The following is a 15,193-nucleotide window of genomic DNA, read 5'->3' as shown; positions in this document are numbered from 1 at the left end:
TACTCCCTGTAGATTGTTTCCTCTTACTACTACAATATTTCTTCCTCTGTCTTGCTTTATATCATTTGTCTTAAGTTCATTTCTGTCTGTGACTAATGCCAGGACCCTAGTCTTCTTTCTGTTAACAATTTATCTGACACACCCATTCCACTTTTCTTTCTACTTTTCTGGCCATCTTGTTTTACCCTGTTTTGTACATCACACCAATCATTCATTCTATCAAAACTGAACTTACTAAATTTTTAATGTTGTAAAAGGATATTAACAGTGGGGTGCTAGTGACTACTGCTGGTATTATACATGGAAACTGACATTTAATGTTCATGAAGGCCCCGCTCCTAGGCCACGTTCTTTGTTATTATCTCATTTAGGCATCACATCCTTGCTGATACGGCTTTGCAGGTATGAAACTTAAGGTTGACTGCTTTGTACAAAGTTCAGGAGCTTTGACAGGCTGCCTGGACAAAGGTCTTGATTTATTCACAGGTTTTGACTTGGGAGGCTTTGTAATCCAGTTTCCAGTCTCTCTGTCTTCCACTCCCAAATTGTATCAACCATGGCTAAGAAATAGCTTATTCCAGAGCAATCCAAACTTCACTCCATAACTTCTGACTTGCCACAATGTTCTTTTATAGCAGGTACCCGGCCTAGTCTGAGGTTAGGACAATATTTTATATAAATATATTCAAGGCTTACCCATACCAAACAGTGAGAGTTAATAATAATTTGATGTGATTAAATTCTACTAAGTCTTTTCCATGCCATTCTTTATCAAGTATCAAGTATTTGAATGTCCCCTGTTTCTCCTACTGATTTGTGAACTTAAATGAAAAAAATATATATACAGGTATACTTAAACATTTGAGGGACAAATTTTTATAGTACTGGAAATTTAAGTTCATGTATTGTGTGAAGATGTCCAAATTTACTGTCAGTTTAAAGTTAGCTACTGTGGTGACTTAATTACAAATTTCATTTAATAAATGCTGTGTGTTAAATTTTGTCATGCCTGCAGGGTGTTGGTGGCACACACCTTTAGTTCCAGCACTCCAGAGGAAGAGGCAGGCGAATCTTTGAGTTTGAGGCCAGCCCGGTCTATAGAGCTAGTTCCAGGACAGGTTCAAAAGCAATACAGAGAAACCCTGTCTTGAAAAACCACAGAAGGCAGTGGCGGGTGTGTGGTTTGGGGGGTGGTTTGAGGGGGTAGGATTGTCATGTCTTTAGACAGAACACATGCTGCAGTACAATTCTCAGGATTCCCAGCAGAGGGCAGAACGTCCATGTGAAATTCAATTATAAAACAGTAATGGTTTTTAACCTTAATTCAGGATTCTATTATCTATTTTAAAACAAATTAGAAAATCAAAGAGGACTCTTTTGTGTTAAAAATTACTGAAAGACCAGGCTCAATAGTTTTAAATTTAAAGAAGGATGTAATAAATATATTTTGAAATATTGAAAAAAATGGGCTAATGGTGACATTCTATAATACAAAGCTGACTCCAGTATCTAGCAAATGGGCTTCCAAAGCCCTTTTGATCCATAGATTCTGTTGGGTTTTTTTCCTGATTGCCACAGCAAGTCACTAGGTCTTCAATTGTCAAGTCAGAGCAGTGACCTGGGTCTAGGAACACTTCCCATCCCATCATTAGCCTGAGAAACAAGCATTAATCTCACTAATCCTAGAATATTTAAAGATCTTAACATAAAGAAGTGTTTGGCATGAATTTGAGAGAGAAGGAGCAAGAAGAGACACAGGGGAGGGGTTGGAAGAAGTATGCAAAAGAGGAAAATATGTAATTATGTTCTATTTCAAACATAAAAATGTTATTTTAAAACATTTATTTGCAGAAATGTATTCTGTAATTAGGTCAATAGTTCCTAAAAACAAAACTATGAGACTTGGAAGCATTACTAAGAGCTAACCCTGAACAATGGTCAGGGCCAAGATAGGAAAACCAAAGCATGTTTTTGCCAGTACCGCCTTTTTCATCTGCTCTGCAGGCTAGATGCCTTTTCTAAAGCAAACTAGGACACCGTGGGGAAACTAGTCATAATATACAATGGAAACCAACTAAGTAACTCAGTTTTTCATTTGGAGACTTTTGAAGTTTAACTTCATTCTTTTTCTGGCAGAAAAGTTATAGCTCCAGGCAGAAATTTAAGCTTTCCTAATCCAGGGAGGTGGGGAACAGTATGGTCATGTACAGGCTAAGGGCAACAATGGGCTTATGTAAATCTGGGTGCACACAAAGCCTGGTGGGGTCTATGTGAGGCAATCTCAATATTCTTGCTTGCTCTCTCACCCCTGTATCATCAATAGAAACATAAATTTTGATTCCAATAAAAAGGGCTAAATAAACAAGCCATAGACTTTAGTTATACCTTAGGGCAAAGGATTTCAGTGACTTTTGACAGAATTAAAACAGTCCTTGGAAGCTGGTTGTGGTGTCACATGTCTATGATCCAAACCCTGAGGCAGTGAAGACAGGAGGTATTCCAGTCTAGTCTGGGTTACATAGCTAGTTCTCTTCCAATTTGGTCTGAAAATGAGACCCTGTCTTAAAAAAAAAAAAAAAGGAATATTACCTGAATCCTTCTAAGCTTGAGTAATGCAGATTTTTTTTTTAAGGTAGAAAGAGAAGGGAATTGTGAATACTGTGTAAAAAGGCACCTTCTCTGGCATCAGACGACACCAGATGCCAGCCTGAGGACACTCAAAACTTCAAATGTGAGCGTTGACTTCTTAGACACTGTAGGAAGTTAGACCCTGGAGTGCCAGACATTAGGTGGTTATGCAGATAGCCCAGAATATACTTAAAGATCAGAATTTGGAGAAATTACTATGGAATTTACTGGAGTACAAAAGGGCAAAGGAGAGGGTGGGAGGAATAAAGTTTGGAAAACAGGTCGACAGCGGGTCCCTCTTTGCTTGAAAAGCCTATCTCCTGGATTAAGCCCTAAAATTGGAATGAAAGTGCTCCTTCCTGCTGGTATGAGGTGATGTTAGGGAGAGAGAGAGAGAGAGAGAGAGAGAGATCGACGAAAAATGCAATACTTTATTGCAAAAGAGGAAAACTACCTCAGGTGATGAGTTCACAGTTTATCCTCTGGCCAGCTCTAAAGTCCCCTTTCCACAGTACAAATGCTTTCACATCAAGAGTGACTCACAGACCCATCTGCAGGAAATCCCAAAAGCTAGTCTTTCTACCAGAGTTGGTTGGTAATTAACATCACAGCATTTATGTTTCAGCTGTTGAAAACAATTATGTACTCTTAAGTACTCTTAAGTCTAAAAAGAACTATAGTTGATAATAAATAGAAAGCCAAACTATTGGAAGGAGGGGTTAATTGGCAGGAAAGCATCCAATTGTAGTAGCATAAACTGACTACTTTAAAGTCTGTGCTCTAGTGTAGTCTAGAGAACTCTAGGTTGGTTCCAAAACATTTCCAAAGAGCCCGTGAAGTTAAAAACAACATTTATGACGATTCTAAAGTCTCTTTTTTCTTTCCCTGCCATTATTTCTTCTGTGTATAGTAGAGTTTCCCTGAGGATCCCTTCAAGGTAGTGTTCATATGGTGGAAAGGGGACTGAGGTGTGGAAGAAGAGGAGGAAATAAGGCTGTAGAGGGGGTAAATAGACCAAAGTTTATGAATATACGAAATTGTCATGAAACCCACTACTTTGTACAACTAATACACAAGAGTAGGAAAAAAATCTGGGGGCTACATGGATGGAGCTATGGTTAAGAGCACTTACTGCTCTTGCAAAAGACCTGGGTTCAGTTCCCAGTACCCACATCAGGCAGCTCATAATTCCATTTCCAGGGGATCTGCCTCTTTCTATGTTAGTGTGCCCTTGCATGCATGTAATAATGCACATAAACTCTCTCTCTCCCTCTCTCTCATACACACATGTGTACAAACACACATGCATAAAATAATTATGAGTATTAGAAAAGATCTGTCAACTAACTCATTGTATGTCTGCTTATGCCTCTACACTAAAAATTTCCAGTTTTGAATTACATAAAATATTGATCAATACATACAAAAGAGTTGTGAGAACCTTAATAATTTTAGGAATGTAAAGACACAGTGAGAAATAAATTTTAAGGGACATGAACGTAGTTGATAAATCTCAGTTGAAATGGTTTGCACACCTACTCAAATTTTGTATGAAGAAACTAGACCACAGGGTTCATGAAAAGTGATTGCATTCGGTTCAGTGTTTTATCTTCATAACAAAACTTTAGCACCAAGGACATAGTAGGCATTCAAATAGTTCATAAATTATAAATTCACACATCCATAGGTATATTCATAAACGAAAGCTGTTAATCAACTTATTCCAGAGTATAAAGCACCAGTTGCAAACCCAAAGCCTTGTTACTGTCTCCTGTCTTCTATTCCTGCACTTTGAACTACTGAGTTCAACAGCACTTTTGGTTAATGTTTGTCTCATAACCTATAAAAAACACTGGCAATCAGATGTCTTTAGCATGGGGTCTCTCTTTCTCATGATGTGGCAGGTTCTCATGATGTGTAGGTCTTTTCTGATTGGGAACTACCAAACATTACCTGAAGGAAATGGTGAACCACCGGATAAAATAATAACATGGGTGTTTTCCCAAAACAGTTGCATTTTCCACAAACCATCCTCATCCAAATTCCTACCCACCTCTTCCTCTATTTTTGGAAAATTCTTGCATGTTAGTAGTTCCCAGAATCTGAATACAGTAAAATCATGTTTTGTTTTTTTGTTTTTTGTTTTGTTTTGGGATGAGTAAAATAATATATATGTATATATGTATACATATATAAATATTATATACTCTTTAGTGTGTTGTGAGACCATCTGTTGGGTTTGGACTAGATGTCAGAGAAGCATGCTTGCTCCTTTATGATAAGCATAGAAAATAAGAGGCTCACAGAAACCAGCAACACAAAGACTAATGTAAGTGCTGGAAGCAAGCCTTTCTCCTGAGAAACTGCTTTCAAAGGTTTCCTGGGCAAGTGGAAGAAATTCTTCTCTCTTTACTAATCCCAGTGTTACACCACCCTGTCTCCATTGTGAAAGCAACCTCCACTCTAGGGCCACAGTAAGGAGACACCCCCCACTCCTCCCCACTCTGCACCCCCATCAGGGTCTTGGGAAGTTGGCAGTCATCACCATTCAAGAAGGAACAGACGTTCTTGAGACTGACTGAATATTTCTTTGCCTGTGTACTGAGGAGTGAGCGAAGCCTCCAAGAGCTTGATTAACCTCAGTCAGGCATTGCCAACACTGAAATCAGATGCTTGTGGCTGTTCTAGAGAACATACAGGGTGATGAGCTGTGGGGTCCTGACTATTCATCATCTGATGAATATATTGCCGTGTGTGTGTGTGTGTGTGTGTGTGTGTGTGTGTGTGTGTTTCTATGGAAAAGCATCACACAGACAGTGTCCATTCATCCATCACCACCAAAGCCACACTCGGAAACAGCAAGCTCAGGCCTGGATGAGTTGTCTAATTCGTGTATTTTCTCATTATGAGCGTTTTCTTTCCATGAGGCACATCACAGCATTTTGAAAAATGGTTTTCAATGTTGCTGTTGCTTTAGTCATTTTGAGATCCTAAGATGAGTGGAGTCCAGTGTACTCGGGATGTTGCTCAGCCTCTACAACTCCATCTATCTGCATGTTTTCCTCATCCAAACTGAATGGCTTTAACTATTAAGCAGTGACTACTCACCCTGCCGACCCCTGGCGACCCCATTCTCCTTTCCTCTCCAGCCTTCAGGCTCAAGAATGCTGCCCCAGAGTTTCAATGTTGTTATCAGAAAGCAGCAGACAGCAAGGACAGTTCAAAGCACAGGAAAATAAACAACATGGCTGTAAACAGGCTTAAAAAATGGACATGTTCATTGTGTAAGAGCTGACTGAATGATGCAGAACATGGCTGTAAACAGGCTTAAAAAATGGATATGTTCATTGTGTGAGAGCTGAGTGAATGATGCAGAACATGGCTGTAAACAGGCTTAAAAAATGGATATGTTCATTGTGTGAGAGCTGAGTGAATGATGCAGGCCTGCTCTGTGCAGCCTCAGCTGGGAATCTGTGCAGCTGGCCCAATCCTCTGTCCTTGTTATTTGTATTTTGATGCTCAGTGAATGGCAGTGAGTAAAATCACCAAGGACACTGAGTTTTATAAATAAGTTTAGTAAGCAGGCAAATTGCAGAAACGGAGTCCACAAATAATGATATTCAATGATATGGTAAATGACAACCTTTGTTCACTTTATTCCAGGTAATAAAAAAGAAATTGAACCATGTACATGGGCTCATTTCTTGGGCCTAATGTGGAGCAGTTGAGGACAATGTGATGTAAAGAGCATGGAACAAAGAGCTAGGAGCTCCTGCCCCAAACCCCTTCGAGGAAACTAAGGATATGAGAATTAGAGCACTGACCATCTCTGTCATAGAGTTAGAAGAGGCAAAACTGAGATTCGAACTCAAGTTTGTCTGACTCCACAGCCTGAGTACACCAGTGCAGTGTGGCTTGAATCAAGTTACAAAACAGGATCGATTGACTCAGAGTATAGCAGCCTGTGCTGTGACACTTATAACACCACAAAGAATTCTACATTGAAAAATGAAATTTTCAGACAAATTAAACCTTATAAGCTTGTTCTAATGTTGTCTTGCACAAAGCGGGTCTGAACACCTCGGGGTGACTGATTTTCCTTAATCTTTAATGATGGGCAAATCCAGTGCATTATAGAAGGCCACTTCCTTTTTTCCTCAACAGATGTAGGTGCCTCTTAAGAATTTGATGAAAATGCATTAACTTTTCAAGCTACTGAGTTGCATCTTAGTGCATTGAGGCAGTAAATGGGTGTACACTGTGCAAGAATGGCAGTGACCTAAAAATAAATATTTGATACAAACTACTATATTCTCTTGGGGTGGGGAGGGAGGAGTAATGGATTAAAACTCTAAAGAGTCATCAGCTTCTCCAGAAAGAGGAGGACATGTGTGGCCTGGAAATGTCCTCTGTTGCTGCTGCTGTGTTTGTTTAGCTCTTTAAGAGTTCACCCCATTAGATCTTGTGGCTCCTAAAGCCAAGGGTGAGAGTTTGATCCCTATAGAGGCCACTTAAACTCAGAGAACAAAAAGCACTATTCTTTACCCCAGACTCTGCCCCAGATCCCTGCCAGGTGTCTGCCCTCTGGTCAAAATAAGACACTGGCAAAGGGGTGCTAACCTATGACAGTATTGGGGCACAACAAAGGGCACCCTCTCCATGCCACTTTCTCTTTGTGTGTGTGCTCACAGGACCTGACATCATTCATAGAGAACAGATTGCACTTTTACTTTCAGCGTGAGATGTCTAAGTCACACTGTACTAATGCTTCAGTGCCTCTTACAAAAATCCATTATTTATTTACTTGTTCTAAGTGCACAGATTGACCTCTAGCTAACTTGATCCCGTTGATAATAAACAATAAAGAAGCATTTATGATTTAATCTCTATCTTTTTGATAGAAAATAACCATACCATACTAATTAGCTGAAATCATGAATAGTTTTCATGTTAGTAAACATTAAACTATTAGAACTAAGTTCATGTACACTCTAACAGAGTAAGACTGATTTCTAATATGTACTAACAAATACATCATGAAAACAAACTTCTCAAATATCTGATGCAACTTTCCACCAGGGCTACAACCTTTAACTTTCTTTTAATTTAGCTACCTCTTCCTAATTTTAATTCTCAGCACTTGATACAATTTTTTTTGTCTCAAACATTTGCTTTAACAACAAATTTAGAACCTCTTAAAGGATTGACATTTTATATTTTAAACATGAAAGAGAAATTAAAATTTACTAATTTAAATTACAGCAAAAGTTTCACAAAGTTTAAGAAGCCTCAACAATAGTTTATATTATTACACAAACTTTAATTTATCAAATGTCACATATATAGTTCATGATATGGGGATTTATTTCATTTATGAAGTAGTCAAATGAATCAGCTTGCCCTGGACTGTAACAAAATACTGCTTGGTGACTTGTGACAGACAGGGTTTTAACCTCTGACAGCGAGATTCATTGTGGAGCAGGAGCCAATCATAGACCCGGACGACACTTGTCTCATCTAAGTCGGAATATAAAAAGCCACTTGGAATACAGTATACAGGACTCACTGGCGTGGCAGGTTGTCTCTCACACCGGACATGCACTAAGATTTTTCTTGGTATTACTCAAAAGCAAAAGGAAGAAATAAGAGCAAGGGGGAAAAAAAGATTGTGCTGATTTTAAAATGATGCAAAAACTGCAAATATGTGTTTATATTTACCTGTTTATGCTGATTACTGCTGGCCCAGTGGATCTAAATGAGGGCAGTGAGCGAGAAGAAAACGTGGAAAAAGAGGGGCTGTGTAATGCATGTGTGTGGAGACAAAACACAAGGGACTCCAGAATAGAAGCCATAAAAATCCAAATCCTCAGCAAACTCCGTCTGGAAACAGCTCCTAACATCAGCAAAGATGCTATAAGACAACTTCTGCCCCGAGCTCCTCCGCTCCGGGAACTGATCGATCAGTACGACGTCCAGAGGGATGATAGCAGCGATGGTTCTCTGGAAGATGACGATTATCACGCTACGACGGAAACAATCATTACCATGCCTACAGAGTGTAAGTAGCTCTCTTAGAGTATATCAACAGTTCTGCTGACGGCTGCCCTAGTGTTTATGAGAAACAGATCTATTTTCAGGCTTTTAACAAGCTGTTGGCTTGTATGTAAGTAGAAGAAAAAGGAGATAATTTTTTTCCCTTCAAGATTTCCTGAGAAACATATTGACAATGAAATCTGCCTTGCTTGTTTCCTTACTGTGCCAAATAGCTCAAAGTTAATGTGCTGGCCCAGCTTTAGTACTATGTAATTTTATATGGAAAATGCAGAATGCTTATGTGTTCAGTGCCTAACATTAGTAAGTCTGAGAATCCGAGATAATCTAAGCAATGTTAAAACTTAACGTGAAATTTACAATTGCATCTGTTTGTCTAAAATATGCATTAGTCCCCCTGCCCCCCACTAACACCACAGGAAGACATTTGCTGAGTGTTTATTTGAACACTGTTCCACACTTGTGTTATTTAAAACTGTCCATTGAGAGCTTCTGTGAAATATTTAATTGGTAAAGCTATTACACTGGAGAGTTAAAGAAGTTAAATATTCAATGCAAGAGCCACAGCGAAGCAGACGCAGCAAAATGATACTCATGACCTAGTATTGGAAAACGTTCAGGAAATGAGCGTTATAATCGGGAGGTTATGCTACAAATGCCTGCTTGTGCTGTGCCCACAGCCCAGTGCTGAGACTGCCCTGGCTGTGTACTTCCACAGCAACAGTGGCTGATAAGAATATTTTATCCCCTGTGAGGCGAGGACTGTCACCGTAAAAACAGCATTGCTTCTGGGAGCTTGCCCATTTCAGGCAATCACTGCTTCAGTTCTCTCAAAATGAAGACATGTGGCTTGACAGGGCTGGAGGACACGCAAGAGCTCTATGCCATGTGTCCGAGATCTTGTTTTAATATCATGCTTTAAACACTTAAAAGCAGACATGACATGGTTTGAAGTCAGTCCTTCACTAAGTAATCAGGTTACAGCACAGCAAATAATTTTCATTTATGACTCTTGGATCAATCAGTTCAGGAGAAGGCTTCCCTATTTACACGTGGTTTGGAAAACCCTAAAGAAAAGTAATTGTTAGTGTGCTGAACTTGCTGTGAAAGCCAGGCTCCAAGGCCACTGCTTTCTGACTTTTGAGATAGCTTGAGAATGATATCTGAGTTTTTGTGCTAATTACTGGCTTCGTGTTGTTCCTTTGAAAGACTATTGCAGAGCCCAAGTGTCACAGATGTACTCTATTCTCTGTCATTTTGGAGGCTCAGTCCCCAGGTAATTGAGGCCTGGGGGAAGGGTTCCTTCCTCCAGACTGACTGATACAGCTGCTCAGTGAGCCTAACTACTCAGGTTCCCCAGGAATTCTAAGTGGACTTTCCTCCATGCTGTCTCTCGTTCTCTCTAATCATCATCGTTTGCAAATTTCACACACCGTTCATTCTCTAACAAAATATCTCTCAGTCCATAGTCTTCTGGGAGCAGATCCCTTTTAAATATGTGAAAATACAGACATCTAAGAAAACTCTGACAAGCTAGAGCAGTTATTTTCTGACGTTTCTTCTGAATCATGAATGAAGTTCCACATAGTATTTTATTTTAAAAGACCACATATGTATACATTATTCCAGCATCTATTATTAAGGAGTGATTTTATTCATGTTTTGATGGGACCTAATGCCAATCATTCTTTTCTTATTTATTTGTAGCTGATTTTCTAATGCAAGTGGATGGAAAACCCAAATGTTGCTTTTTTAAATTTAGCTCTAAAATACAGTACAACAAAGTAGTGAAAGCCCAGCTGTGGATCCATCTGAGGCCAGTCAAGACTCCCACAACAGTGTTTGTGCAGATTCTGAGGCTCATCAAACCCATGAAAGACGGCACAAGGCACACTGGAATCCGATCTCTGAAACTCGACATGAGCCCAGGCACTGGCATTTGGCAGAGTATTGACGTGAAGACAGTGTTGCAAAATTGGCTCAAACAGCCTGAATCCAACTTAGGCATTGAAATCAAAGCTTTGGATGAGAATGGCCATGATCTTGCTGTAACCTTCCCAGGACCAGGGGAAGATGGGCTGGTAAGTGATAAGAGAAAACAATGTTCTAGTAACATGTTTTTTTATTCTGGATATGAAGAATAATAGTGAAAATTAACTACTATATTCTATTCTATGATCGTAAGCCAGACAAAATTGTCTTACACCAAGTAGATCTGTGCCCAAAAAAGTAGGTGCCAATCACATGTCCTGGGAAGAACTCCCTCGATGCTCTTACTATGCTGAAGACTGAAAAACAATTGTATCATGGTTCATAATTTCATAAGGAGTTCCATATTGGGAATTGGATATAATGTTCTTTTCATTGTAGGATACATAATATATTCATAAAATTATTATGTTGTTATATAACTTTGCAGATTTTAGTATCTACCCTACAAATTAAAACCTTTTCCCTTCTCGTTTGCTTCTTAATACATTGAAAAATGTTGGCTTCATATAAAGAAAAAATATTATAATTCTAATTAAAATACATTCATCTGTATAGATATACTTGATTAAATATACTATACTTAACATCCCCTAATAAATATGTTCAGTACTTACTGATATGTGTATAGATTACTTTGTAGAATAGTGTTAATAAAGCTGTAATTACCAATCCAGCTAACCTTTGACTCTTAGCTTATTTCTGAACTACTTTAGCATCCTTGCACAATAATTTACATAGGAATTTCCAATTAACTGAATAGCAAGTCAATAAGACAAGACCTTATACACTATGAAAATTAATAAAAAACATTTTAATTCCCACTTAAACCTTAGTTACTCTTATGTCCTACTGGGGCTCTTATTGGCTTCTGCTTTCAAAACCTTGATGAACATATTTTTATTTTCATCCCTTGTCAGAATTTACATCAGAATATTATACTTAGAAAAAGTAAACACAGTTATCTTTTTAATCCTTTGAATTTGGGGATATGTAGTCCAGAAATCAGATCTGTTGTGAATGAAATGTAATTGTTTGAAGTACTACACTTCCTAAGTGATCTATCTAATATATATATATTCCTCAAATGATGCTCTCTTTGACAGTACTCAGGCTTGTTTTCCTAATATAAGATAAAAATTTTTCTCTTTCATAGATAGTATTTTAATTATCAAGGTTGCTAATGGGATAGGTTTTAATTATTTAAAAGGTGGTTAATATGATATTCCTTAGAGTTTTCCTCTAAAAGGAAATGGTCTCAAATTCTTTTCCCCTCCCTCCTCCTCTGCCTCTTTCTACTGTGACCCTGGGATTGGACCTTGGGATTGAACCCAGGACGTTGCACATGAGAGGAAAACCCTCTGCCACCAAGCTACATTTGTACCCAGATCATTACATCCCATGAATGTCCTCTTTGCTCCTTTAGGGATTTTCATTCAACACAACATATGTACAGCTCCTGTTGTCACCCTGACTTCCTTCCTTCCATTGTGACCCACATAAAACTCAGAGGTGGCTGCTTTTCTCTAACTTTAATATACACATTTCTTTGAGAAAAGATCTATGGAAGAGAGACAGATGGACACTCATCTCTTCAAGAGTCTTGAGATACATGCAGCTGATGAGAAATAACAGGGATGAAAAGATGGCCTCCAACCTTCCCCCCACCCTCCCTTCTCGTGCATCTCACACATATTTGAACGCATCTATTATGCTAGTATGTCTAATAATGATATGAAAAGAAACAAAAGTTTAAAAGACAGAGTGAACTGACCACAGGGGAATATCTGCTGCTGTTATATTCTTGTTGATATGAGAGGAAACAGAAGCCTTGTGTGAATAAAAATTCCTTAATATTGTGCTTCTTAAAAAATAAGTAGCATAAGAATGATGTTTCCTCTAGAAATATTTTTTATGGTGGGAAATATCTCAGGCTTTGTTAATACAGTTGCTCTTTCCTCTTTATACAGAATCCCTTTTTAGAGGTCAAAGTAACAGACACACCCAAAAGGTCCCGAAGAGACTTTGGTCTTGACTGTGATGAGCGCTCCACAGAATCCCGATGCTGCCGCTACCCCCTCACAGTGGATTTTGAAGCATTTGGATGGGATTGGATAATTGCACCCAAAAGATATAAAGCTAATTATTGCTCTGGAGAGTGTGAATTTGTATTTTTACAAAAATATCCCCATACTCATCTTGTGCATCAAGCAAACCCCAGAGGCTCAGCAGGCCCTTGCTGCACTCCTACAAAAATGTCTCCCATTAACATGCTATATTTTAATGGCAAAGAACAAATAATATATGGAAAAATTCCAGCCATGGTAGTAGACCGGTGTGGGTGCTCATGAGCTTTGCACTGGGTTTGGAACTTCCTAAATCATGAAAGGTCTCCCCCTCAATTTTGAAACTGTGAAATTATGTACCACAGGCTTGGGCCTTGAGTATGCTATAGTAACTTAAATACAAGCTACAGTATATGAACTAAAAGAGAGAATATATGCAATGGTTGGCATTTAACCATCAAAATAAACCATAGAATAGGACATTTTATGATTTCCAGAGTTTTTGAACTAGGAGGAGATCAAATTACATTTATGTTCATATATATATGCATATATATATACATATATATGTACACACACACATATATATCTCAACTGCAATCTAGGTAAGGAAATGACAACCCTTCTTGTGGTCTGCTCAATTAAAGGGGTATGCTTTAAGGATAAATTCTTATTTCTTAACAGTTTCCCTTAATATTTACAGAAAACCTATATATAGCCTTTGTAAAGTGCAGGATTGTTATCATCATTTGAAATATTTATGTACATTTTATTAGTATTGTACTTTTGGTATGATAAAATTCCACAAAATCAGAATAGTACCTTCTATGTATGTTTCTGTTCCTATTCTAATTGGACAGTGTATTAAAACCCCATGCCAGTGGTGCTAACACCATGGGCTGAGTGGCTACTACCGGGTTCCTCAAACAGAGCACACTCTATAAAATAAGCCCCCCCCCTTCCAGGCACATTTCCATACAGCACTTAATGAGGATGCATTTTCTTTAAGGAAAGACAACTAGACAACTTTTTTTTTTTTTTTTTTTTTTTTTTTTGAGGCCAACTTTGAATTCTCTAGTTCAGTGGGAGAAACCACTTTCTCTTAAAGGGCAGCCTAGTATTAATTTCTATCAAAATTCAAAATCACAGCCTGCCTTTGTCACATTGCAGTTTCGTGGTGAAATAATGGAAAGACTGATTTTATCAATATTGTATAAAAGACTCTGAAACAATTGCATTTATATAATATGTATACAATATTGTTTTGTAAATAAGTGTCTCCTTTTTTATTTACTTTGGTATATTTTTACACTGATGAAATTTCAAATTATTAAGGTACAAAGACATGTCACATATCACAGAAAAGTGACTGCCTCTATTTCAAAGCAAATTAGCAGATTCAATAGTGGTCTTAAAACTCTGTATGTTAAGGTAAGATGATTATATTACAATCATTTTGTATTTTTATAGTATCAACATTCACTTATGGATTCATGGTGGCTGTACCTATGAATGTGAAGTTTCAGTGGCTTTCTGTTATTGTATTCAAATCTCAATGCTCCACTGTTTTAAATATTATAAACATTACTGAACATACCAAAATTAACTCTAGTACCTAAAGAAAAACATACATGGTGTCTCAATAAGAATAGCTACTTTTATTTTATAATTTGACAGTGAATATTTTCTGCATTTATTTACTTCAATTTTATAAAATGAAATTTTGTTGACCGAATGTATTCTACTTAAAGCTAAATGAAGTTATTTCTTACATAAAATGTGTAGAAACTATAAATTATATTAAAGTGTTTTCACATTTTTGAAAGGCATCATGGTTTTATGTTATAATGATTAATTGTGGGTTTTTGAAGTTTTACTTTATATTAAAGCTTAACGGCTTAGTACAAATGCTTGATTTAGGAACTTAAGACATATTACTCTAGTTCTGAGTGAAATTCCCAGTGAATTTGCTTTAGATATACAAAAGCAGGTTAGTATCTGTTCCATTTCTTCCTATCTTGACCTAAAATGTATTTATTTCATTGGATCAATTTCAAATACATTGCAATTGGCAGTGGTATATAGTTCCAGGGTAACAGGTTCTGTTGAAGCTTCAGGGATACAGGAGACTCACACTTCTTCCCTTAGCCATGATCAGTCATCTGTTGGTAGACACCCAGTCTAATTCCCATAGCTTGGCTGTTATATGTATAATGCTGTAATAAATATGGTATGCAGATGTGTCTGTAGTGTGTAAGGTGTATATCTCCATAGTAGCATGGCCAGATTATATAGTTGTTTAGTTTTTGGAGGGCGAATCCAGTCCCTTTAGCAACAAAGCTCCCTGCACACTCTCTGACTAGTGTCACCAAATATGGCATTTAGTCTTTCAAGGCAGTGTTTTCTCTACTCTTTCCAGAGGGGTGGGAAAACATTAGAAGGTCTCTGGTAGTTTTCCT

General features: G+C 37.8%; 1 protein-coding gene across 1 annotated transcript; it reads left to right on the top strand.

The window, feature by feature from the left end:
- The first annotated feature begins 8,182 nt into the window (after nucleotides 1-8,182).
- On the top strand, nucleotides 8,183-13,252 carry Mstn (myostatin). Its single transcript, XM_051190128.1, has 3 exons — nucleotides 8,183-8,686; nucleotides 10,387-10,760; nucleotides 12,639-13,252. The coding sequence occupies exons 1-3, from the start codon at nucleotides 8,311-8,313 to the stop codon at nucleotides 13,017-13,019; spliced, it is 1,131 nt and encodes a 376-aa protein (XP_051046085.1). The 5' UTR covers nucleotides 8,183-8,310; the 3' UTR covers nucleotides 13,020-13,252.
- The last annotated feature ends 1,941 nt before the right edge of the window (nucleotides 13,253-15,193 follow it).

Source organism: Phodopus roborovskii, unplaced genomic scaffold (assembly GCF_943737965.1).
Source record: "Phodopus roborovskii unplaced genomic scaffold, PHOROB, whole genome shotgun sequence".
Classification (NCBI taxonomy): Eukaryota; Metazoa; Chordata; class Mammalia; order Rodentia; family Cricetidae; genus Phodopus; species Phodopus roborovskii.
This window is presented reverse-complemented; position numbering and strand designations above follow the sequence as displayed.